This window comes from Trachurus japonicus, chromosome 1 (genome assembly GCF_045865225.1).
Source record: "Trachurus japonicus isolate A0001 chromosome 1, Traja_1.0".
NCBI lineage: Eukaryota > Metazoa > Chordata > Actinopteri > Carangiformes > Carangidae > Trachurus > Trachurus japonicus.
Window position 1 is genome coordinate 31,199,700 of NC_140907.1, and position 27,317 is coordinate 31,227,016.

The window sequence follows — 27,317 nt, forward strand, 5'->3', positions numbered from 1 at the left end:
TCAAACTCTACTGCAAGTTGCATTTTGAATGTTTTTACAATGTCTGTGCCTTGTTTTGCTGGGCACATTTCCCAAGATTCATTGTGCACCCATAATGAAAGCAAACAACACAGACAGAGAGCTTGTAAATCAAAGTGTTATGTTTCAGTATAGTTCAACAACAGCTAATGGAAGAACTGTTTTCTTGTCTGTAACAACATCTATTGCACGTCTGTCCGTCCTGGGTGAGGGATCCCTCCTCTGTTGCTCACCCTGAGGTTTCTCCGATTTTTCCCTGTTAAAAGGGTTTCCATGGAGTTTTTCCTCAGTCGATGTGAGGGTCTAAGGACAGAGGATGTTGCTACGATGCCATGTAAAGCCCTTTGAGACAAACTGTTTGTAAAAACGGGCTATACAAATAAAATTGCCTTGCCTTGCCTAAAAACCTTAAAACCTTACGTTTTGTTGAAATATAAAACATTTTGTGATGGTGCCAGAGACAGTCTCAGTACAGTCTGATACTCGACACGTTCAAGTACCCTGAATTTTGGCACAGTTTTATTCTCATTTCCTGAAGTTTTCCTCAAGAACCACTCTGAACCCAGTTGAAAAAACAGGAGTACACGAGCAACACTCAAGCAGAAGAAGTCCTTAATTGTTAACCAAAATAGATGCACCGAGAGACCAAGGCATCAAAAATTACGCCGTGGAAATAATTAGCTCTCTCTGCGCCGTCGACTGCCTTCTACAGCAGCTGATCAATTACCAAATCAAACAATCAGTCATTTCAGTGCATGAGTCAGTCATTGAGTCAGTCAGCCAACCTTCACAGCTCGGTGAATGTTTCTCCCCACTGTTTTTTCTTCTTCTTCTTCCTCTTCATCTCCTCCTCCTCATCCTCTGATGATGATGATGATGATGCTGCTGCTCCCCTGCTCCGTCGCTCTGTTGATCTCGCCTGTCACAGCTTGTTAGCACAGTCACACGGGGTCTTCCTCTCCCCCTCCCCGGCAATCTGCTTCCTCCGCTGTTGAATTATACATACACCTTAATTACCTCTCTCTCTGAGGCAAGCAGGCACATATTATGAGAGATCCTTGTGTGACCCAACCACCGATGCACATTGCACACACATACACACACATACACACTCTCTCTCAGTCACGCACACCAGCTCAAATATTAATTTTTACATCGAAGCCTCATCCCCTTTTCATAATCTCTCTCTCATGATTCTTCTCTCATCTCTTCGACGCTTACAGCATGTCAGCCCTGCTCTCCGCCATGATCCGCACCCCCTCTGTGACTCTTAGCGAGCAGGATTTTAGTTTGAAGTTGTGAGTTCATTATGGGGTTTTTCTCCTCATCTTTGTTCTTTTTTTTCACCGCACCTGTGTGATTCTTGCCACCTCCTCCACCACCTTACATTTCATACTTGGCTCCATCTGTTTGTCTGTTTCCTCAGAGCGAGTTCCGCTTTACTTCTTGTTCATGTCTTGGTTCTGTGATTAAAGATGAGTCTCCACTTTACCCCGGAGCAAGAAGCCTTTTGAGGAACTACTGTATGTGCACTTCAACCACAAGGGCCTGGGTGTAAATTTAGTTTAGTGGTGATGGATCTAGCCCCTAAAACAAATCCCTGTTGTGGAGTAGTAGCTACTTTTTTTTTTTTAAAGGTTCAGGAAGTTTTGGGGGAGTGGCCTGCAGGGCTGAACATTTATGATTCTGGTCTGTGTTTTATTTCGTCAATCATGTTTTGATTTTAAGGCTGTTGTTTTGCCGTTGTGTTGTTTTAAAGGGATAGTTCAACATTTTGGCAAATTGGCCCATTGCCATAATCCCTATAGTCATAGCAGTAGGTTCGTTACCTTTAATTGTCGGTGCAAGCTATTTTTAAAACGGCGGAGTAGAGCCGCAAGCTACTAAGAGCTACGGAGGCTAATGGGATTTCTTGGTTTCCCTCATCAAACTCATCAAATACACAATCCAACAACTCCAAAACGCTCTGGTGGACAAGTTGTGACCTGCACATTCACCACGCTATGAGATAATAACGTAACGTTACGAGACAGAGTTGTTTTAGGGGTAAATTCATGCAAAACCGCTGATGCGCGTTTCCACTGGGGGCAGTTTTTCAGCAAGCAGTCTCTGCATTTGCCTTGAAAACAACTCCTGGGAAACCAAGAAATCCCATTGGCCTCCATGTCGTAGCTCTGAGCAGCTCACCGCTCTGCTCGGCTGTTCTAAAAATAGCTTACACGGTAACGAACCTACTCCTTAAACTATAGGGATTATGGCAATGGGCCAATTTGCCAAAATGTTGAAATATCCCTTTAATATATCATCGTCCAAGATGGAGGACAAAAGCCGACCACAAGGTCCAGGTCTTCGGTCTCTGTCAGTGCAAAATCCATCTTTGTGCATTGTATACGCATCTCTAATCCACTTCTCCTTTTCACTGTTGAATCTGTCCACAGTGCATCATTAGCAACACGACTTGAACCTCCTCCATGTGAACAGACTGATAACTGCATTGTCACATAAATTACACTTTTTATGGTGTCATCGCCCTCATCGCCTTCCTGCCACCTACAGGCCTGGAGGTGTTCTGCATTTGGTACTTACGTTGCTTTTCCATAATGTCATCATCGAGCTAATTTGCATAAACCTCCCAGGACTTTAGATTGAGATGGAAACACAAACAACAATTGGCCATTAAAACCTTTGGTAACCCTTTAATTTACAGCCCTTTAATTACGTTATATAACCCACAACACTCTGGCTGTGAGGCATATAATTCCTGTGTTCCTGCCGTCACAGTGACCTCATCTACTTATCCTGCTCTTTTATTGTGAAATGATCCTCTGCATCTCAGTCGAACGCGCCTCATGTCATGTCATTACATGTGTGAGTGCTGCCTGCTCTCCAGTCGAGCTGCTCATCAATACCTTTCACATGATGTTCGCTGTAGTTTCATTGTTGATGAGTCCTTCACCTTGAAGCCACTCAAGTCAACACTCACACTGTCTTCCACTCGACAGACTGTTTCTCTTCACCATCAAGTAAAGGAGTGTTTTTCTTTCTTTGTGTTCAGGACTCATCTCATATTCACCACAGAAATGTTTATGTGTTTCTCCCACCTCATGATGAAGACTTTCCTGAAGGTCTTTATACCACCGCCTCCTCTTCTTCCTCCTCTCTTATGTCGATTTCTACTACACTTTGTGTCAGAAACATCCTCCACCTCCTCTCTCTCTTCTGGTTTTGACATCCTTGTTTGAGCTCACCTCCCAGCCCTCTGGCTCTTCTCTCTGTGAGTTCCTCACCTGGGTATTTAAGGCTCCTTCTCTTGCTCACTCACAGTGTATTTTAAGATGTTTCACTCTTGATCCAAGGATGCACACACAACCCAACCACATGCACAAGCTGCTCTTATCAATACGATGCTGCTAATATGCTACATGTGTTTGTTTTTAATCAATGCACCATCACATACATGATGTATGAATGTATAGTTCCTTTGCCTTGAGCCTATATTTCATTAATGAGCAACCAATTCCCACACTGGGGAAGCTGGATGGTGCTTTAACAAGTGGAAAGTAAATACATTTTCACTTTTTTTTTTTTTTTTTGCAATCAATGTATCAACTTTAATTTCAGCTTTGACCACTGTTACTTACACATGTACGCACTGCTATATAAGTCTGCAATCTGCATAAAAATTAAGTTTAATCGAGACAGTCTGATGAATCAGATCTAACTCGAGTTTCATGATGAAAAGGTTGATGGGTAATGACTAAGCTATAAGAAACCTTGAGTGTCTGAACTCTATGCAAACAAAGACAAGACATCCTTTATATCATCAAACTAACCAGATCCATCCAATGTCAACACACTCATCATCACTATGACAACTGTGCAAACTGGTGAAGACAGTGTGATATGACTGAAAGCTCTGGGAATATTAAGACGACCGTGTGTCAAACTGCCAAACTGGATCGATCCGACTCGAATGAAGAACTAATCTGTCGCTGTGCAATTAGTTACTGGTTCACTTACCGCTCATCTGAGGCAAAACAACTTGAGTAGAGGAGACAGTGGAGATCTGTTTGTTTGTTTGATTGATTGATTAATTTAACACAACCCCTACGACACAAAACGACCAACACAAAACTAATACAAACAATAGCTTTATAAATTCATTTCTGAACCCCTCTAGGGTCGCTTCATTTTGTGGGTCTTTCCCACCTGGGTCTTTTAAAGATTGTCAAAGAAATATTATGCATCAATACTTTTCTTCCCTATCTCTTTTTATAAATGCCATTATTAACTTCAGTTCTTAACATTCAGGATGAAACGAGCCACAAACCAACAACTGCACCTGTGTAAATAAAGCCAGACTTTCCCCCCAGGTTTTTGTTTGGAGCCACTTGGTGAGGAAATCCTTTGAAATCCTGCAAGACACCTGATGTTTTTTGTTTTTTTATTACTTGAAGGAATGAATGTATGGTCCTCTTTGCAGGTGCAGGTGCATGATGTGGAAAACCTGAAAATTTGAAGGGATTTCGACACCATGGGATGAAAAAGAAATAATTTAAAAATATAAATGAACCTGACTCTACATATTCTGCTACTGATAACAAAAATCTGATTATTCCTCATCAACATTCAGGTTAAATAAGCAACTCACTAATTTAAAAAAAGGGGGGGGGGGAATAGAAATCAAATTGCAATGGTGGTGTATTGAATGGGAGTCAATGGCACAGATTTCTCTCTATTTATTTTTAAAGGCATTTGAAAGACTTGAAGAAATGCAAAATTAAAATCCACCCCAAAATACACAAAACTGGCCAGATTTAATGCCATTTGCATCAACACAGCCAAAGTTATGCAGAAAATAAAATTCAATACACACGTACAGTTCAATCAAACCACAAAGAAATAAAACTATTTTCTGATGTTTCTCAAGGTGTCAACAGAAGAGGACGTTGCGATGCCTGTTGAGTTAAATAATGATGATGGGATGAGACGAAAGAACAGGTTTTCTTTTTCCTGCATGGGCGCAGAAAGAAGGGACAAGAGTCAAGGGCAAAAGAAGGAGAAGAGGAGGAAGAGGAGGAGAGAGAGAGAGAGAGAGAGAGATTATCACGTGATGCTCGTCTGCCTCTCTGGACTGATTGATAATCCTCTCTAATCCAGAGCAGAGTCATTGTTTCAGGGAGCAAAGTAATCCAGATGCTGCTGGTGGTTGTGACACTAAATGCACAACCCAGAATCTGGGACTATCTCACTCTCAGAGCTTTGTGGATTTTTGTGTGTGTGTGTGCAAGTTTTTTTTTTTTTTTTTTTTTTGGTGTGTGTGTGTGTGGACTGACAATTCTGGGCCACTGCTCTCCACCTGGGGATTCCACCCAGATGTTTCCATCTGAATGTGGGTCAGAGTCAGCGAGAGGGCTGATTAGGATGGATTGAAGCGGGTTTCACTTGCACACAGTCTGTTGGAGGGATGGAGGGTATTTATAGAGCAGGCCGACAGACACGTAGTCAGACACAGCGAGGAAGAAGGTCTGCACATTCATGCAACCTTCATATCACTTGATGAAGGACACTTTCACAATTTAATTCGTCAACTCACGCTCTGTCCAACTCTTTCTATGCACCGTCTGATGATCAATAACTAATAAGAACCACTTCATAATCTTATAGCACACAAATGGCTGCTGTGGTGCACTAAGGGGAGATGGGAAAGAAAGCTTTCATGTTTTCTGCATCAGCCACTTGGAAGAGTTTGCAATAGAGAAAGTAAAAAATGAAAGAACTCAGTGTCCCAGACTGAATTCAATATTGTCTCTGAGGTGATGGATTCCTTCACTAACTCGTCTTTGCTTTTATCTTATTGCAGCTTTCTTGATATTGACATTGGTCTTGTACCTTGTCTTTCTTTTTTATCTTATTTCAGTCCTTCTTACATTGTTACCTTCAGTATTGTATATTTGTGCGACTCATGTTATATTGTCCTGTCTGAAACTTGGGTCGTTACTTCTCCTGGTGAGGTGTCCCCTGGAATAGAGGCAGCTAAACTCTGATTTATCTGTTTAAATAGAGGGCAAACAAAGAAAATGAAATTTGAAAAAGTATTGTACAAACTCCTCTTGTACTTCACTTGAGAGTTTCCAGTTTTATTCAACTTTTTATTTGTTCTGCACCACATATATGAAGGAGGACATATTTGACCAAACTATATTTATTTGACAGCTGTAGGCTATACTGTCTATCAAATGCAGAAAGTTTTATATTAAAGTTTATTCAAGACTATAATTATAAAGTTATAATTGCCTTTAAATTACCCTAAATTAGTTCAACATCATACAACATTACAGGTTAACAACATACATTAAATACTCTGATTCAGTGGTAGCCTATAACACTGGCCATGCATGGTGCACAATAAACAGTGGTCATTTTTGTTGTTGTTAATACTGCTGTACTTTTGTTTTAATAAAATATCATGACTTATTTTTACCGATGTGTAACTGATTAAAACAGCCAGTAGCCTACATAACAACAGTGAAATTAGCTCCACATTAATTGCCCAAAACATTAAAGTACTGTTCATATTAATGCGTTAATGAGTGACAATTAGTCGTAAAATTATATTATAGGCCTAACAATGCCAGGCATCAATCTGCATAATGAACAAGATGACCTATTTTTGCTAATACTTAGGCTAAACTGGCACTAATAAGTTGTTACACAAATGAAGCAGTAAAATTATGATTGCAGCATTTCTATTTGTAATGTAGTATTTTAAAATCTTGTATTGCTATGTTTAATTATCAGTCTCTTGTCTCAACAGCTTAAATTGGCAGATATCAAACCCTACAAACTATTTTATAGCCTTTCGTATTCTTTTTTTTCTTTTCTTTTTTTAAAATTTTGAATCTGAATTTGAATTTTCTTTACACTTGTATTATAGTTATACTTACTGTAAATTCACTTAGATACGTTCATTTTCAGTAGTAGCCTAAACAAAAGTACAAACAAACAGATGAGTTTTTGGTCAAAAGAGGCGGTTTACAACAACGTTCCTTTTCCGTTTGATTGACAGCCCCCCTAACTCCCCTGAACCAATAGGAGCAGCGGACGGCGGCGGTGGGCGGGGCTTCTCACTACGGACGACTGTTGTTTAAAATGTCTCCTTAACGACGGAGCTGGGAGTAAAGACAGAGACAGAAGAAGTTGTTTCCTCTGGACAAAACGCCTCGTAAGTAACACAGCTCTGTACCACTCTTCATTTATAAATCGCCGACAACACACAAACACCGGAAAACCACACGACAGCTCGTTATATGAAGTAAGAAATTGTGATTTTTTGAAAAAACATGAACCGGTAGCATCAGCTGGTTGCTATCGAACTGGCTAGGCTAATTAGCTAGCTAGTAAAAAATAAAACCCTGTTAAGATGCTCGAGGTTGCAATAAACATGATAAAGACTGAACAAGTTACCCAAACGAATCGTAATAGGTGATATCTGTGTGTTGTCTAATTGTGAAAACGTTTGTTTATATCTGAACTTTGATACGATAGTGAGCTAGTAGCGGCTAACTGGTGTTAGCTGTAGTTGGCTACAAGATGTGGCTCCCCCTCTTTCATACTTCACTGTACACACCGGATACTTCTCACACACACTTTTACTAGAGTTTCTGATTATTGAAGATGTCAATTTATTGATTTGTATTGACTGTCCTTGTCGCAGGAGTCGGGATGGCCGGGACAGGCGAGGGAAAGAAAGAAGAGGCCGACTACAAGAGACTGCACAGCTTCCCTCTCATCAGGGTAGGAAGGAGAGAAGTGGGACAGTAGTTGGTGCCTCTGGTCACAGGACAAAAACATCCTCATCTCACACAACTGAGGCTGAGAGCAGCAGCACATTCTGCAATGACAGCGTTTTTAGATGGTATTTTTGTTGCAGAAATGTGCTGTGTAGGGCAGGCCGCAGGTTTTTTGGGGGGCTGTCAACTTCTAGTGCTGCACATGAATTGTATCTGTATGTGAACTAGTCTGTGACTCAATGGGGATTTGGGGCAAGTGTCACTTAAAGGGATGGTTCAACATTTTGGCAAATTCGCCTAATGCCATAATCACTTTTCAATTATCGGTGTATGTTGGTTTGAGATCTGCGGGGCACAGATGTGAGCTGCTCAGCAAACACAATGGAGGTGAACGGTACAGGTCTCCTGTCCCTCATCAAACTCATCAAATACACAATCCAACAACTCCAAAACGCTCTGGTGGAGAAGTTGTGACCTGCACATTCACCACGCTATGAGATAATCAAGTAATATTATGAGATGGAGTTGTTTTCGGAGTTGTAGCTGGAACTACTTTCCAGACACGGCTGCTGGGCAGAGTGATTTCAAAAGTGCAAATAGTTCTGAGTATTTGCTTCATGTATCGTAATGTTACATGATTATACGTGATTGTTTCATAACGTAGCATGAGAGCGTTTTGGAGTTGTTGGATTGTGTATTTGATGAGTTTTGAGGGACAGAGGACCTGTACCGTTCACCTCCATTGTGTTCGCAAAGTGTTGAACTAACCCTTTAAAGGGATGAAATGTTGTCCTGCTAAGATCTGTAGAAGCTTTGTCACAAACTGGGCTGCATGGCCATGACAAAGGAGGAAGATGCACAAGAGCCAGTTAACAAAGTATTTATTTAAGAAAAATTGACATAAAATGGAACCTCAACTAATCATGGCGTGTGTGCTGTCCTCCCTGAGACAACTTTGGCTTTTGTTTGGCATTTTGATTCATTTATTCCACCTCACAACATGCACACTCTCCTACACCAAAGTTTAAGTTCCTTTTCATGTTGATTTTCCTTAAATAAATACTTTGTTAACGGCTTCATGTGTGCATCTCCCTCCTTTGTCATGGCCGTGCGGCCTGGTTTGTGACAAAACTTTATATAACTGTTTCTGTTTTTTATTTTTTTGGGAAGGGGGGTGTAAGAAAACCTCTCAATGACAGAAACCGTTTCCTAGCGAGCTGACTCGGTAACCAAAACACAGAAATGCAATTGTTACTGATCTGTAGCTGAGAGGATGTGCACTTTACATGCTCAAATATTTAACAATCATCCATCACAGGCCTTGTGTTCATCTCAAAGATTGGCCACTCATGAGATTCCTTCAAGTTTTAATCGCACATTATAAGATTCAGAAGGAATTTAATGTATTTATTTGGGCAAATTATCGACAACAAATTCATAAAACAATGTAAAATGAAAGTGGTGGAGAGAAAAAAAATGAAGCTCAAATTGATCTTACATTATTTCATACATAAACTAAGGAACAAACTGTAGCACAGCGGCACTGCACTGCTCTTTTTGTGTCTTGTGAAATTGGGTTTGCAGTCACATGTTTGCTCTGGGACTTGTGTCTTTCAAAGTGTTGCACTCGATTGTTCGCATGAAAACTCAGAGATAAACTGCGACAGTGTTTGTAACAAATGAAACAAGATAATTAAAAGAGGGAAGTCCAAACTTTGATGTGTGTTCGCTTCAGCCACTGCACTGTGTCTTTGTGATGCATTCAGTGTGTGTGTGTGTGTGTGTGTGTGCTGCAGGCGCTGAAGTGATGCAACGCAGCTCATGTGTGTTACACTTGGCGACTGTGATTGCAGCATACAGCAAACTCTCTCTCTAAAGTTGGAGAGATTTTACAGTTAGATTCCTCTTGGACCTTGGCGTCATCATGAATACTGGTTTTATATAATGAACCAGACAGGAAAAAGCCAGACCCTTATCGTTTTGTGTTGTTCTCAGCACACGGACATGCCGGAGGAAATGAGGGTCGAGACCATGGAGCTGTGTGTTACAGCCTGTGAGAAGTTTGCCACCAACAATGAGGTAAGTGTTGATGTTTATCTGGTTGCTCTGTCAGGACCGGGCTTGTCACGATGCCAGAATTTCAGTAGTCGATTGCAATACCAGTGAATTTCCATGATTCGCGATACTTATTCGATACAATAATAAAAAAAAAAATCAGAGCCCATGTGCTTCTAAATTCACTAGGATACTTAATTTATTTAATTATTTAAACTATTTCACATCAAACTTTCTTGTGTTTAAGCTCCACTGTGATTCAACAACTTCTCAAACTGCACAGAACTTAAAGAGCTGGCAGCAACATGAAGTTAAGAAGAAGTTTGTTTTCACTCTGGTCCAAACGCCGCGCCACTGGCAGAGCTTCTAAATTAATTTTGAACAAAATGTTGCTCAGCAAAGATGGTCTGTTTGAGACTCTGCTTTTATTTGAGAATTTATGGTACATGTGATGGTCTGGAGTCAACTTTTAACACTCACGGTCTCGGAGGGTGGGTGACGGTGTACTAACATATTCACTACAATGTGTGTTTTCCTCATCCATTCTTGAAAAAAACAGTCCGTTAAAACATGCTAACCAGCGTTTAGCGCGTTTGCGCCGACATGTTTGTTTATAGTGTGAGGAAAAAGGCGGAAGTCACTACGGCAGTGTTTTTCAACCTTGGGGTAATTCAATTCAATGTTGAGTAATTCATTTAAAAAATTACTGATAAAAATATTCTTTTAACAAATTACTATTCTTTTTTAAATTATAATTAAAAACACCACACACAATCTTAAACAACTGTATTCTAAACTTTCACTTTCTCAAATATAAATAGAGTTAAAATAAAATGCAGCATATAAAAATATCTGAGCTGGCCAGAAATTGTGATGTCAAAGGTCATGAGCCAAAAAAGGATGGGGACCACTGCACTACGATTTTACGATTTCACGCTTTTCACGCTAACTAAATAATTGCAATTTACGATTTTAAAACGATTACCGCATAAGCCGCTACTTTTTTCCCCGCCCCGGTGTCCCAGCTCTCGTCTCTGCACACCGCAACACAAACGCGCTCCGTAACCCGTAATCTTTTGTTCATGATGGTTAAAACTACACAAATGCACACGGCGTAACATCGTATATGTCATGTAACGTTATCCACCGCTCCATTTATTGATTTTTCGCCGGCTTCGTTGTGAATAAATGCACATGGGCGAGAGGAGCGTAACCAAAACAGCGGAAAAGCGAGCGGACTTGCACAGTTTCCTACTGTCTTTCTGTGTAAATATCTCATGTTACATAAAAACCTGCGGCTTATATTCAAGTGCAGCCTATATACAGTATGTATTTTCTTTTAAAAGTTAGCTGGTGCAGCTTATACTCAGGTGCGCTCTATCCACAAGTTTCCGAACGTCATCTATGGGCAAACCCGGAAGCCGGTTTTGCCGGTTTGGTGATATTGTACGTTTACGTTTCCATGGTTTTCAGTCGTTGTCATAGTTGCGGTAAACGCATGGATCTATTAACGCTGGCTTTTAACACGGATGTCAATTTGTGTGATATCCACTGTTAAAAGCTGGTGTGATGATCCATGCTCTTTACAGATTTTCATTGAAAAAAAAAAAAAAAGAAATCCATACATTTACCGCGACTACCGAAACCATGGAAACGTAAACATAAAATTCCACCGGAAGAGCAAAACCGGCAAAACAGGCTTACGTTTTTGACGTTGGGAAAAAGGTGGATAGCCCGGAAAGTACGGTAATCTAACAGGCCTAGTACTGACGTATTTTTTGCATGTCGGCATCGACTTGGTGCCGAAGTATCGGTTCTCGTGACGACCCCAGTCAGAAATGTAATGCAGGACTTGCATCACTGTAGCACATGAATATTCTTATTAATACTTCTTGTCCCGGTCTCGTTCCCAGAGCGCAGCGAAGATGATCAAGGAGTCGATGGACAAGAAGTTCGGCAGCTCGTGGCACGTGGTGATCGGCGAGGGCTTCGGCTTCGAGGTCACGCACGAGGTGAAGAACCTGCTCTACATGTTCTTCGGAGGGAGCCTGGCCGTGTGCGTGTGGAAGTGCTCGTAGCACCTCCTCCCTCCCTCCTCCTCCTCCTCCTCCACCGCTGCCCCCTCCTCCCCCGCTGACAGGGGGGGTGGTCACTGGGCTGGGAATCGAGCACACCAGCTACCGGCCTGACGCTGGTTACAATTTGTGTTGGCGGCAGGTCAGTTTGTCCACACAAGCAGCCGCCGTGGCAGAGAGCGAAGCATCACCTGGAGACCTCGTCCAGTTAGAGAAAAAACACGTAGCTGGCAGGGAAGATACTTGAAAGGGAGTTTTAAGGGCGGCAGTCACTTTGGCATAAAAAAAGAATAGTTTCCTGCCTTGTTTGTCACTTTTCTCTCTCTTTTTATTATTATTTTTAATTTTTATTTTTTTTCCTCTGAAGCTGTATCCACGACGGTCCTAAAACATTTGTGAGTGTGCATGTGCAAGTACGTTTAACCTTTTACAAAAACAATACAGCCAGCCAGGGTCTCCAAAGTCCTTTCTCCTCATTCCTTCAGGGAGCGTGTGTGTGTGCGAGTGAGTTTGTATGTTTGTGTGTGCTGGACACACACTGTTTTTTTTTTTTTTGTTGTTGTTGTTTTTTGGAGACAAAACATTTCATCGTCACCTCCCTCAGCAGTTTGTGCAACAGTAAACCGTCCACGCCGTCTGTAACGTTACACACGTGTCTTTCTCTCTCTTTCTCTCTCAAGCCGCACTAGTCTTTTAATAAGATTTGTAATATTTTTTATGTGTACATATTTTGATGCGACTTGAAAAACTTCTTTTTAAAGACCGGTGTCGTCTTCTTACAAACCTGGAGGCTCACGAGTCTCCTGAGCCGAGAGCAAAACACTAAACCCCCCCCGACCCACCTTTTCTCCCCGTGAAGGTGTTTGTAATAATCACAACCGACTGAGTGACATTAGCAATGTGATTGTTGTCATGGTGATGCCAGTTTTAATGATCCAGCACAATGGACCGTTAACGTGTGAACTGACCTGATTGTACAATAAACTCTGACATGTGATGAAATAGGAACTCAAGACTGTCGCCTGTCTCTTCTTCACATTTTGTAGGCTGCATGTTTTTTTTAAATGACACTAATTACATCTCAGGCATTCAAAGGGATAGTTCAACATTTTGGCAAATTGGCCCATTGCCATAATCCTGTAGTTTTAGCAGTAGGTTTGTTACCTTTAATTGTCGGTGCAAGCTGTTTTTAGAATGGCGGAGCAGAGCCGTGAGCTGCTCAGAGCTACGCTACGGAGGCTAATGGGATTTCTTGGTTTCCCTCATCAAACTCATCAAATACACAATCCAACAACTCCACAACGCTCTGGTGGACAAGTTGTGACCTGCACATTCACCACGCTATGAGATAATAACAGAACATTATGAGACAGAGTCGTTTTAGAGGCAAATGCAGAGACTGCTTGCTGAAAAACCGTCCCTGACGGGAATGCGCATCAGTGGTTTTGCATGAATTTCCCTCTAAAACAACTCTGTCTCGTAACGTTCTGTTATTATCTCATAGCGTGGTGAATGTGCAGGTCACAACTTGTCCACGAGAGCGTTTTGGAGTTGTTGGATTGTGTATTTGATGAGTTTGATGAAACCAAGAAATCCCATTAGCCTCCGTAGCGTAGCTCTGAGCAGCTCACGGCTCTGCTCCGCCGTTCTAAAAATGTCTTGCACTGACAATTTAAGGTAACAAACCTACTGCTATGACTATAGGGATTATGGCAATGGGCCAGTTTGCCAAAATGTTGAACTATCCCTTTAAGATTAAATTTATCCTAAGCTGATTTTTTACGATCCCTGTGGGGAGGAAATAATATCTGCTGAGAGAACGAGGCGTTGAGGTGAACTGAGGTGTTTTTAAAAAGCAACGATCATTAGTGACTGAACCCACGTCGCCAAGAGTCAAGTCGAGTATCAGTAGATTTTGAGTTTGTCTTTAAAATGTTGGAAAAGAGTAACAGTGTGAGCTTCACACAGAGGAACAAGATGCCACCAACTGTTTTTCAGAGGCTTTTTTTTTATACATAAGAAATACACACAGGAGGGGGGGCTAACAAAGATGCTTCTAAAAATACCCGACAAGGATTTGTGTTCGTGGGGAAGAAAAGAAAACTGATGTAGTGTGAGGGACTTGTCAGGTTTGTCCCTGAGAGACTGCATGGAGGAAGTTGTGTTGTTGCCGCGTTACATTTTAAATGTCATTTCCCTCCTCTAAAGGCAATCAAAATATTTTTTTGCGGGAAAAAGTTGCTCAAACTGTTGTTTTTGTTTCTTGAACGTGCTTTGTAGAGTTTCTTTATCAACATTATGGAGAGGAGCAGCAGCGCTCGGTCCTGTGGTTTGACTGAGAGACGCTCCACTTCCTGGTGTAAATAATAAACAGGTGCTTAAAGAAGAAGTAAGTGATATATTTGTGTTAATATAAGTCTTAAATAGTTATATCTTCCGACAGCAATCACTTACATAGAGTGTTTGGACCGAAACACGGGTCTGTCAGTCACTCTGCTCTGCTCTGAGCCGAGGAGAAAACATTTATCGTATCCTACAGTTTTTATCCAATGAGGAGAGAGAACGGCATGCAGGGCTGTGTGTGCAGCCAAGGAACGCCGTGAATGTGGCGACGTAGGGACGAGGACTGTTATGGTGCGTTCAAGGAAACTTGTATTTTTCCGACCGTGAAGTCGTACCAGTTCGATCTGGTACGATTTCACGGGTCGGAAGTTACGAGTGGCCGTTATAGTGACTTTCACCGGTAAAACAGGTCGGAAAAACACGAGTGGGTTGCCTGGAACGCTACAAAGTCGTAAGTTGTGACTTGAAGCTGTAATTTACGATTTCAAAAGCCTGCCTGGAACGCAGCATTAGCGAAAACGACCGGACCACTTACTTCTGCTTTAATTATCATATAATGTGATAATCTAAGGTAAATAGCTCATCAGCTTTGATTAAAGTTCAATCTTATTTGCATACAACACTCATCAGCATAAATGCGGTAACATATGATACAGTAGAGATCGGTTTAAAGGAATATTGTGCAGGAATGTGTGTAATTGGATGAATATATATATATATGACCATGAAAAATTACCTTTATTCGCAGTTTCAATCAGCAGGTAAATAAGACATATCTGACATTAAAACTTGTACATTTGTAAAGTGAAATAAACAAAATAATGTCATAAATTCATTAAAAATGCAGCATCTCTCTCAGACACGTTATCGAGCAGCAGCAGCGGCGGTCGTCTGCGACTGCTTCGTTTCGCTCCATGTTTAGAATATTAATGTGTGGTCTCCTATTAGCGGAGTCTTGTACGATGACAGACGTGAGCGGGCGGAAAGAAATGAAGATATGTGACGCATCAATAATTCAACTACACTCGGTTTTATAAGACATGAACAGGAACAGCATGTTAGAAAAACTTCCACTGCCATCGCACAGTGAAGAGGTTTTAATATCACTGCTACACACTGACTTTAAAGGGATAGTTCAACATTTTGGCAAATTGGCCCATTGCCGTAATCCCTATAGTTTTAGGAGCAGGTTCGTTACCTTTAATTGTCGGTGCAAGTTGTTTTTAGAACGGCGGAGCAAAGCCGCTTCACCACGCTATGAGATAATAATGAAACATTACGAGACAGAGTTGTTTTTGAGGTAAATTCAGAGACTGCTTGCCGAAAAACTGCCCCGACAGGAACGCGCATCAGCAGTTTTGCATGAATTTACCGCTAAAACAACTCTGTCTGGTAACGTTCTGTTATTATTTCATAACGTGGTGAATGTGCAGGTCACAACTTGTCCACCAGAGCGTTTTGGAGTTGTTGGATTGTGTATTTGATGAGTTTGATGAGGGAAACCAAGAAATCCCATGAGCCTCTGTAGCATAGCTCTGAGCAGCTCACGGCTCTGCTCCGCTGTTCTAAAAATAGCTTGCACCGACAATTAAAGGTAAAAAAAACCTACTGCTATGACTATAGGGATTATGGCAATGGCCCAATTTGCCAAAATGTTGAACTATCCCTTTAAAAAAAACAACGTGTGACATGATGTTTGTTAGTGACGTGACCCCATGACAGTGCAGAGGGCGATGTGACCCAGTGGAGGAGGAGGGAGGCTGCTGCTATTGACAGATGAGCAAAATCTGGCAGCTTCACCCTGGACACGTCTCTGCCCGAACACCACGACCTCCAGAAACCAGGTCAGAGCGCGAACTCGTCCTCTTGTCCTCTTGTCCTCACCACTCTGTTCACACTCTGTCTCCAATATGTCACTGTGGTTCATCTGTTTCATTTGAGGGTGAAGCTGCAAAATAAAACTTTCAGAGTTAGAAATAAAAGTAGGGATGCACAATAACTTTTTCCTTTTTTTTACACCGATGCCGATGACTGATAACATTTTTAATAGTTTATATAAACACCTGAGGTTAAAAAAGGCTAAGAGTAAAGATGAATTTTACATTATAGCTCTGCCTCTGATTTAACACAATAATATAACCAACATCATCACTACTGTATCACAACAAAAACAGTTATGACTCTTCAAAAATCAACCTTTATTACTGTTTCAAATCAACTCAATGGACTGAAAATGAGCAAAATCAATGTTGGCTGACTATAATATACTACAATTATCAGACTTATCTGTGTTTTGTGCTGATAGTTATTGTGCATCCCTAAATAAAAGTTGTTTTACATCTGCATATTTAACATTTTAGTTCAACTGTCTCGGTGCAGAGCTGTTAATCAGTCAGTGTCCTCATCTGTTATGTTTTTTGTGGTGTTGCTCAACACAAACAACATTTCAGGGGCAAAGGTGCTGTTCTCAGATCTGAGTGGTTCAGACAACCATAATGGTTTAAAACCCACCTGCAAAAAAACCAAAACAAAACAGAAACAAACTCATTGCTCCATGATTTTACCTATGAGACTCAGTCCAGAAGTCACGCGGAGATAACAGACTGTTTTGCTTTTTACTGTTTTTATTTCGGTGCACCCTGGTCCAAAGTGTCTCTTTCTTTCTGAGATGATTTCCCTGCGTAGTTGCTCGTAACCAGTAACGACCCATTTCAAAGCATCAAAGTCGTCTGATATTGAGATTACCCAGTTTTTTTGTTGTTGTCATCATTAGCGTTAACAGCTGAAAGTTGGAGTGAACTTCAGACACTGACGGATGTTGTCTGTCTCCGTCCTTGTTTTGTTTCCAGATGCCTCTCAGAAGGATTTTTTTTTCCTTTTTTTGTCAAGGAAGCCTCACTCTTCATCAAAACAAATTAATTCATGGCATATATATATAGCCTATTACAGCATTTCCTCTGTAGACAATCAACATCCAATGACCGCAGTGGATTTGACACAGATGCGCCCAGATGTGTGCATGGATTCCTGCCAGTGTAATACACTGATAGCTTTCACCCGGCTTCACCTGCATGGTCGGCTTATGTCATGTGAAGGGGAAGCCTGCACATGCTGCTGCTGCTGCTGTAACAACCCCCCCTCCACCCCCCATCACTGATTAATCCAATGGCTCTTGTGTCAGTAAACATAGTTCCTCCACCCTGCGATGCACCTCATTCATTATTCACCTCCAACACTCTTTATATATCTCCTCCCTCTCTCGCTGCGTCTCCTCGCCGTGGTTAAAAATTCATACAAAGAGCCACAGAGTCACACTGAAGACGCTGCCAGTTTGCTCACTCCCAACACCGAAACGCTCTCTCCCCCAGTGTGTCGGGGAAGAAGCCTCATTATCCCGCGGTTACGTGAGGGTTTCTGAACTATTGAACCTGGGCACAGACACAAACACACACATCGGTGGTGGTGGTGGTGGGGAAGTTGGCTGATAAAGGATTGTTTATTCAAGAGCTGGTGATGGAGCTGCAGATGAGGATGGAGAGGAGGGCGGCTGCTGAGATGGACGAGAGTTGAGCTGCAAAACAGGAAGAAGGAAGGAAGGATGAGGGTGACTAGGGAGGTCAGAGGTCAGAGACTGAAGCAGAAGGTGCAGCCTCACTGGGTGGAAGTGAAGACAAACACAGAGTATATTTAGGTTTTATTATTGCAACATCATAAAATACATGAATATTATTAAAGACATAAAAGGTCAGAGGTCCACGTGAGTGAAACTTCACCTGTGACTTCTTCCGCACACATGGTCAAATGGTCAATTATCAATGTTATTATTCAATGTTTAAAAACAGTATTACAATAACTACATTTCTAGACCGACAGATAGAGATAGATACTTTTTTTATCCCCTCAACGGAAATCTCACTTGTCCCTCTGCCCATTAGCAACAACAATAATATTAAACAATTATAATTTCTAATTAACAAGATAAACAAGATTTAACAATAATACTTCTTACAAACAGTTACCAAAAATGAGAGCCGTCTCCTGCATACACAACTATATCCATACTGTCTACAGGCTATATACGATATTGATTGATTGATTGATTGATTGATTGATTGATTGATTGATTGATTGATTGATTGATTGATTGATTGATTGATTGAAATGTTTATTTCGAATATGAAAATAAAGTAATAAAAAAAGAGAATAAGACAAAACATTTAAACATGAAAAAAATAGAATACATATTCGAAAAGGAGTGAGAAGAAGTAAAACTTATAAACTCCCACCCCCTCTCCTTATATATGACTAGCTAAGATCCTTGTCTAAACATATTGATAAGATAAGAAGACTTTATTGTCCAATGGTTTAAAAACACAGTGGAAATTTGCCTTTGGCATCTTGGTAATACAACAACAGCTGGACACAACCAGCACAATAACAAATAAATAAGCACAATTATACAATATCATACAGCAGCTGCGGTTTCACTTAAAGATGCTATATCCACTGCAGACGGCACCAATGACTTCTGAGCCTCCTTCCTGATGGCACCAGAACAAATGCGGGGTTGAGAGGGTGGGTGGTGTCGTTGTAAACCTGAATGGCTTTTTTGGTTATAGAAGAGTTGTTTATTTCCTGAAGCTGCATTTGCTTGTCTCCTATTATCTAACTGGCATGGTTACCGGGTCAGCTTGTCCCTGTATCTGACTGAGAGGTTTCCATTAGAGGAAGGAGATGACCGGTAGACCATGGCCACGGTTTGTTACTGGTATTAAAGCTCTTCAGAGCCGCTGTCTTGCTTTTTTGTAAATGTTATCTGCATTTCCCTGGAAAGTGAAGGTTATTGATGATTGTGCCAAGATAGATTTGAAGATTTGCTGTATATATATATATTACTTTATATTACTCAGCATTTCAGTCCTGTTTGATTTGTTTTTACAGTTAAGGAGTATTTGTTGTCTGTTTGTTATAGATAAAGTTAAAGAAGGTGGAAAGTGGAAATAAGTGTGTCCAGATTCTCTCTGTCTTTTTCTAAGTCCGTTCTCCTTGACTTTTCGGCTGCAGGTCAGATTAAAGGGAGGTGAAGGGAGTGTCAGAGGCATCTGGTGAAAATATATAGACGCATTAACGAATTAAAGGAAAAACACCAAGCACATATCTAAGAGTTAAAGCCGTACTGTGTGTGTGTGTGTGTGTGTGTGTGTGTGGTTTTTTCTCTCTCTGTGGATCTAAAATGCATTTTGCAATTTAAACTCTACAGTTAGTTTAACACATTTTCCAGGGCGCATGCCGAGTGTTATTGAAATTCCCCATTTTCATTACCGATAAAAGGGAAAGAATGTGTAATGAATAAATGAAATAATTCAACAGCATACTTTAATTTAATCGAGAGCGACTGTATTATCCGTCTCTCTTTTCAGCAGCGTATTAGAATGAACTGAGACACGCTGTTCAACAGATTTTTAAATACAGACGTGATGATGTTGACTGAACAAATACGACCTTTTGTCAAACAGCGGAGGAAGTGTTATTTTTTATTATATTATTATTATTATCATTATTATTATTATGCAAACACTGTAACTGTTGAAGTTGAAGTTCAAACACAGTTTTGTGCTCTCACTCTGCGTCTCATCTGGAGGATTTGTCCGTGTTGGTAAAGCTCAGAGCCGTATCTTAGCAACTTCCTTGCCACCTGCAATGACAGGTGGAGGGTTCAAGCATCCCCGAGTGTGTCAGTGTGTGTGTGTGTGTTAACTATAGACACAGGAGGTGAACGAGTGGAAAGATCACGCAGCTGGTTGAGAAACCTGGTGACTGACAATTCACAGAATTCAACCGTTGGTACAGAAAGAAAGAAAAAAGGAGAGGGAGGGGAGACTCGGTGTGAGAGAGAGAAAGTGGGGTTTTTATTTTAGAGTTTAGAGGCTGAAAATCCTCAGATTTCAAGAGATGCTGGAGGCAGCGGAGAGTCAGAGAGGAGCCGAGCGAGGGAAGGAAGGGGCAGCCAGCAGTTAGAGACGGAGAGCGACAGACAGAGGACTGCAGAGAGACGGAGAGAGAGAGAGAGAGAGGGGGATACATTTTTCATCTGAACATCGCTAGTGGGCAATTTTTTTTTATTGAGAAATGAGAAACACAATCCAATATTAATATGAGTTTGTTTGTGTGTGAGAGGCAGCTCCCCCATTTTGACCATCAGCAGCTGTGACTTGTGTGTGTTTCATTAGCTCATCATCTCCAGACTGAAATAAAAAGGCGACCATAAGTTTTGGGGGAAATGGAAGAGGAGGAGGAGGAGGAGGAGGATGAAAAAGATGAGCGCTGCTGTGTGCGGATCAAGCGTGAGGCAGCTTGTTTATAGGGGAAGAGACAGAAAGAGTGCATTAGACAAAGAGACACTTCACAAAAAGCTGTAAAAAAATAAATAAATAAAAAATAAAAAAAAGGGCCCAGAAGGCTTGTAGCTGAGCTGAAGTACAGGAGAATGATGACAGAGATGACAATGACAGCTGTGATGCTGTTTGCACGTCTGATTGATTCCCTCCTCATCACCTTGCTGCAGGCTGAGGATCTCCTTTTGTCAACTAAGAAGTAGGAAAGTGAATAGAAATACAAATTCCACCTTAACAGCAGCTCTGAGGGTCACAAAATGCACCAATTCAATTCTATACAATGTCGACAACCTTGACAAGTGTAAAAAAAACACAAAAAAACAGTTTCCACAAGCTGCCTCCTCGGTTAAATGAACAGAGAGGACAAAACAGCTTGAGTGCATAATAATTTAGATTTAAACAAGTCACTCCTCCACCATCAGCACAATGCAAACAGTGGGCGCTGCTCTGCTGCTCTGAGACAACAACATAACCCGTGGGTGGGCGGGTGGGTGGGAGCAGCTGTCTCCCGTATTATAAACTTGCTGACCCGTCCGTCCGACCCGTCCTCCTCCCTACATGCACCTCGTCTCTCTCTAACACTGTCACCTCAATTAATCCTGTGCTCACATCATAATTACTTCACCCTCCCTCCCAAATGGCTTTGTCACTTGGGCGTAAACATAATTATGTTTCCACGCCGCCGCCGGGCAGCAGCAGCAGCAGCAGCAGCAGCAGCAGCAGCGAGGTTGTTCCTTGCATCCATACAATTAATATGAACAGTGGGTGTTATGATATTACCATCATGTTAAAAACAAACTTTTAAATAATCACGTTAAGATGCTTATTATTAACAAGTTACAACGGCTGCTGCAGTCACCAGTGGTTTATGGTGTTGGCATAATAACATTTGCACACAAATTACGATGGCACTGATGATGATGATGATGATGATGACGATGATGTAATCAGGTTTGCAAACTCATTGGTCCATAAACCAAAACATTGGACACATTAAACACTGGAACCAGATGACAGTGATTCATCCTGAGAGGGAAACAATGATCCACACAAGAGTTGTTGAGTCGTTTCCCCTCGAAACAGCAGATGTCCACCGCACAGACTAATCCTAATGGATAATAAACATATGTATGTAACACAAACACATCTAATAATATAATCTACAGATACGGTCTTTGCAATTTTGAACCATTTTGCAATATTCTGAGTATTGCATGAACACATTGTGATGGATTTCAACTTGTTTTACCTTTTTGCAAATTCAAATTAAAGTGAAACTTACCTGAACTGTGCTACATTTTAATTAAACAGTTTTGGAGTAATTGTGATGGTTAAATGAATGACTTGTATGTCTCTTGTTACAGAGAGAATGGAGGCTCTCTGCCTTCCACCTACAGTAGCGTCTCTTGGCTGAAAACCAACCTTGCAACGACCCGGTGTCCCAGCCGCGACACAAACGCGCCCCTTAACCTGTAATCTCTTGTTTATGACAGATAAGACTACCCAAATATACATGTTGTAACATCGTATATGATGCATAACATTATCCACAGCTCCATGGATTGATTTCTCACCGGCTTTGTGAAAAATGAATGCACATGGCCAGGAGGAGGGTTAGCAAAACAGAGGAAAAGCGACTGGACTTGCATAGTTCCCCTTTAAGTAGTAAGTGGTTGACAGCTCCTCAGTGTTAGTGCTCAGAGAAAGATGATCGTATGTCTGTCTGTCTGATGAGCTCTGTCTTGATGGTGCAGTGGGATTTGATGGCGATGGCCTCCTCATTCCGTGATACTCTCAAAATTTCCAAAAGGAAATTATTTATTTGCCAAGTGGGATGGTTCAACACCAGACAGACTGCACTGACAGCCATAAAACGTACTCTAGTCTTCCAGCACTGAGGACACAAAGTCATATTTGCAGTTTACAAAAAACATTTGGCCCTTTTTTTTCTGGGCTGGCCTCTATAGCACACTTTGTGCCATCTCTACTGTTGTGACACATGCGCACATGCATTGTCAGATTAAGGCGAATACATGCAGAAAAAAATCGGTTTCCAATCGCATCATCTGGGCGTTTTAGTCAAATCTGGAGAAGTCCAGTCTTAGTTGGGCTAACATGTTTACATGCACTTTAGTTGTCCAGTTATAGATGGATTAAGGCCATTATTCGTTTTTTTCAACCGTCATGTAAACGGGAGCGTGCCTATGTTCCCACAGCCATATGTTCCCTCAGCCCTATGTTCCCACTGGACTCTCTCTACCTATCTGGACTCTATCTGGCCTGTCTAGCCTCTACCAGGTCTTTTTACTAAACTTAACCAACTCTTTTCTTCATTGCCTAAACCCAACCAATGGTGGGACCAAAGGGCTGTGGGAACATAGGGCCTAATTTTCAGTGACAACAAAAGTTAGAAATGTGGGAACGACCCCATGTAAACGTACTGATTGACAGTTGGTGAATTGTGATACTATACTGTATTGATTTTTTTTAAAAGTATTTTTTGGGGCTTTTCTCCTTTAATTGATAGTATACGTAGTCAAGAGAGACAGTAAATGGGGAGGCAGAGAGAGGAGAAATGACATGCGGCAAGGGGCCACCAGATTCAGGTTTCGATCCTGAGCTGGGCTGCAGAAAGGACTATAGCCTATATCGTATATAGTTGAGGGTTATGAAACCGACATGACTTTAGCTTTATTTGCACCTTGTTCTTGCTGTTATCCAACTCATCCATGTTTGATGACTGCTCATGAATAATTAATGAGTTTATATGTGTTCACCTGGAAATATGTTGCCCCAGATTTCCTCCCCTGTCTTCAGCCGAGAGAGATGAGTCAGCCTGTCATTTCACAAGACAGGTGATCCAGGTACAATACACGCTGTGCAAAATAGTCACACGGGTACGACACGTGCGTTGCGTTTCTTGTCAGACTCTCCCAGATCTTGTTTGGCGGATCATCAGCCCCCTCACATACAGTACGTGCACATGTGGATACACACACACACACACTCAAGGAGACTTTAAAGAGCCGTGTACTTCACAGACGCAGCGGGTCCTGCGGGACTCTCCGGGAGGTCTGAGGTTCCCTCTATCAAAGTCTCAGTGCAAACGTGCTCTCAGAATATGAAACATCTGTCTCTGGGTGTATGAAGCCTGCGCCGTCGAAAAGAACCTCGAACCAGACTGTAGATAATTAACTGGTTATTATGATTGTGAGCTTCTGTATTCAGTCTGACAAGAGGGTGAAACAGCATGGGAATAAGATGTGATACTGGTGTTGGACAGTTGTAGTTGCAGATCCAAGGGAGGACGTGAACACAGGTTTCTTTTTTTAGCCTCATTAATTAAGTCAGTTTTGACAGATGAGATTAGTAAAAGTAGGAGTTGAGTGTGTGTTCATGTTGCTGCTGTCTGTACAGATTAAAACAGCCCAGGCAGGCTCTCATTTAAACCATCAGCCAGATTATGACTCTCATGCTTCTTAACATCAAACGTGAAGGTTTTTTTCGTCTCCCTTATCCTCACTGGAGTTGCATCAAGAGATTTCACCGAAATTACAAACCCCAAAAAGTTGTACAAATTTAAGAAAAACAAAACAAAACAAGAAAGGCCACTTACAGGCCACTAATTACGCGATAACGTCAAGACATAGCCAAGAAATAACAAGTTATTGCGTCATAATGTCTAGAAATAGCCTAGAAATAAAGGTCAGTTTCATAGTAATGTCAAGAAATATAGCCAAGATAATTGCATAGAAATTGCCCAGAAATAATTGATTGTAATTGACCATTGCAGGGACTTGGTGGAGAAAAATTCTGGCCTTTCCCAAAAAATTCAAAGCATGAAAAGCATATGTAATAGTTTGCCTTTAGAAAAACATGACATTATGGAATTATCCATTATTTCTAGGCTATTTCTTGACATTACTATGCAATTACTTGTTATTTCTCTGCTATTTCTTGACATTTTCACATAATTAGTGGCCTGTAAATTAAAGGGTTACCAAAAAGTCTAAGTACAGGACAAACAAGCTGGCAGAAAGAGACCAACTTTCAAAGAGAGATGAGACAACACATTATTGATCCGTGTCCAGGTCACTTTAACCTGGCACCTCTCCCCGACCTGAGCCTGGTAGACGAGGTGTAGAAAAGTTCAAACACCTGGCTGAAGGTTGACTGGATTCTGGAGAGAGTCCCGACTGAGCCCACTGGGAAGCAGCAGCAGCAGCAGCAGCAGCAGCAGAGGAGAAGTGACGGAGAGCATTTCAAAAGGTAGGAAGCTGAGGTGTTAGCTGGCTCCTTTTTTTTTCTTTGTGTGTCTTCTCTCTGATGCCAGAAAATCAATGGTGAGTGAGTGTGTGTGCAGTAGGAGTAGACTGACGTAGACTTTTATGTAAAAAAGTGCATTTATCAAGGCCGTGTCATGTTTGCTTGATGCTATTCCTTTTAATTTGTTTTTACTTCATACCATTATGGCTTTCTCTCATATTCCCTCCACACATTCACACATTTCTTCCTCTCTTCTTCCCCCCCTATCATGTGTTCACCTCTCCTCCTGACCCTCCCTCCGTCACGCACGCTCTCCTCCCAGCAGGATGATGTGGTGTTTGCGCCGTCGCTCCAGGACAATCTGTCTGTCCTTGGCCTTCGTCACCGTTTTCCTCCACCTCTTCCTGGCGTTCGTCTCTCTTTCCATTTACCACCAGCCCTGTGACCACCCGCTGCCACCAAAGACACACATCCTGAGAGATCTGGCACACACCAACTACACCTCCGCGGGGGTCGCCGATGTAGCCGGGCCGCCGACCGACACCGCACAAAGAGATTCTTCCAGTAGAGACGCCAATAAGGATGCCAAAGGTCATCCTGCTTTAATCAACATGGCGGCCGGAGCGAGGCGTTCTGGCGCCAACAGAGCACACGATTTAAAGTCTGCGTTGTCGAAACTGGAGGCGCTGTTCGACCATCCTCTTTACAACATGCCCAGCCCTCCTATACCCGAAGAGGACTGGCTGCTCAAAGTGAGACCAAAGGTCAAGGCCAGTGAGAAGAGCTCTCAGATGTGGTCAGTCGTCTAATTCAGATAAAATAAAGATTCCTCCTCATTCTCACTTCTTTATAATCAAACATTCATGCAAAAGTTTGGGCACCCCTGGTCAAAATGTCTGTTAAAGGGATAGTTCAACATTTTGGCAAATCGGCTCATTGCCATAATCCCTATAGTTTTAGAAGTAGGTTTGTTACCTTTAATAGCCTACAGAGGCTAATGGGATTTCTTGGTTTCCCTCATCAAACTCATCAAATACACAATCCAACAACTCCAAAACACTCTGGTGGACAAGTTGTGACCTGCACATTCACCACGCTATGAGACAATAACACAACGTTACCAGACAGAGTTGTTTTAGAGGTAAATTCATGCAAAACCGCTGATGCGCATTGCCTTCAGGGACAGTTTTTCAGCAAGCAGTCTCTGCATTTGCCTCGAAAACAACTCTGTCTCATAACGTTCCGTTATTATCTCATAGCGTGGTGAATGTGCAGGTCACAACTTTTTTTTTTGAGTTGTTGGATTGTGTATTTGATGAGCTTGATGAGGGAAACCAAGAAATCCCATTAGCCTCCGTAGCGTAGCTCTGAGCAGCTCGTGGCTCTGCTCCGCCGTTCTAAAAATAGCTTACACCGACAATTAAAGGTAAAGAACCTACTTCTAAAACTATAGGGATTATGGCAATGGGCCAATTTGCCAAAATGTTGAACTAACCCTTTAATGTTAGCAGTTTAGCAAGTGGAAGATGAAATGATCTCCACAAGGCATAACGTTACAGATGATACATTCTCATTACATGTAATTATTTTCATCTTTTACATTTTCAAAATGACAGAAAAGGAAAATGGCCGACAGCAAAGGTTTGAGCCCCCTGCATAGTTAGTACCTAGTAAATATCTTGTCTGAAACCTTGGTCAAAGTTATCTGAGAGCTCAAGTCTCCTGGGTTTCCCATTCTTTTGCAGGCTGCTGCTTTGTTTCCCGTTTTTCACTCTAAAACTGTAGAAAACAAAAAATAATACACTGATATTGATTAAAATGTGGCAAAAGAGTGTTTCATGTTTAATTTTATGCCTTTTGGAGATCATTTCATCTTCATTCACAGAAATGTTGACCAGGGGTGCCCAAAACATTTGCATGATGCCGCTGTGTTTGCTTCATTCACTTTATCCCTACAATGTTTGCAACACGCCGCTCATCGAGGGTTGTTACCAGATGGGTCGGACTGCAGGGAGCAGGTCTGAGCTCCTGCTGTTCAGGCCGGTTTATACCTGTTCCAGTGCTGCTGCTGCGGCTGCTGCTATAGATTTCTGTGGTGTCTCTGCAGGTGTGTGTGTGTGTGTGTGTGTGTTTGCAGAGCTGCTGCTCTATATTGCATGTATACCGCACATCCTCAGAAACCAAAGACTGGAACAATATGAGACACAGCCTTTGCAAGAAATGTCTCCTATGGATATTTTATGACTTTTCCCCTCCGTTTTTTTAGTGTGTGGTGGAGTAGTTGCCCTCCTTTTCTTGATTTGTGGCCGCTACAGTTTTTATTCTGGGTGCAGCTAACAATTTTATCATGGTTATTTGTAAATCTTTTTTTT

The 27,317-nt window shown here is 41.6% G+C and overlaps 2 protein-coding genes across 3 annotated transcripts in view; both read left to right on the top strand.

The window, feature by feature from the left end:
* Positions 1–7,103: 7,103 nt before the first annotated feature.
* Positions 7,104–12,949, top strand: LOC146992261 (dynein axonemal light chain 4). The gene is made up of 4 exons (XM_085785316.1): positions 7,104–7,243; positions 7,736–7,815; positions 9,807–9,890; positions 11,780–12,949. Exons 2-4 carry the CDS (start codon positions 7,744–7,746, stop codon positions 11,942–11,944), a joined length of 321 nt encoding a protein of 106 aa, XP_085641442.1. The 5' UTR covers positions 7,104–7,243; positions 7,736–7,743; the 3' UTR covers positions 11,945–12,949.
* An 11,843-nt stretch (positions 12,950–24,792) lies between these two features.
* LOC146992262 (extracellular serine/threonine protein kinase FAM20C-like) overlaps positions 24,793–27,317 on the top strand; it is a 36,607-nt gene continuing 34,082 nt past the window's right edge. The window contains exons 1-2 of one of the 2 annotated variants that reach the window (XM_085785337.1): positions 24,793–24,948; positions 25,268–25,741. In XM_085785337.1, the coding sequence (XP_085641463.1) occupies positions 25,272–25,741 (470 nt within the window). In that variant the 5' untranslated portion in view covers positions 24,793–24,948; positions 25,268–25,271. The remainder of the gene's footprint in view (positions 24,949–25,267; positions 25,742–27,317) is intronic. The other variant, XM_085785345.1, reaches the window with a different exon arrangement.

Excerpts from the sequence above, each read along its gene's own strand:
- LOC146992261 (XM_085785316.1), top strand. The coding sequence starts at position 7,744 with ATGGCCGGGACAGGCGAGGGAAAGAAAGAAGAGGCCGACTACAAGAGA. Across the intron at positions 7,816-9,806 it reads ACAGCTTCCCTCTCATCAGG|CACACGGACATGCCGGAGGA; the intron begins GTAGGAAGGAGA and ends TGTTGTTCTCAG. Across the intron at positions 9,891-11,779 it reads AGTTTGCCACCAACAATGAG|AGCGCAGCGAAGATGATCAA; the intron begins GTAAGTGTTGAT and ends TCTCGTTCCCAG.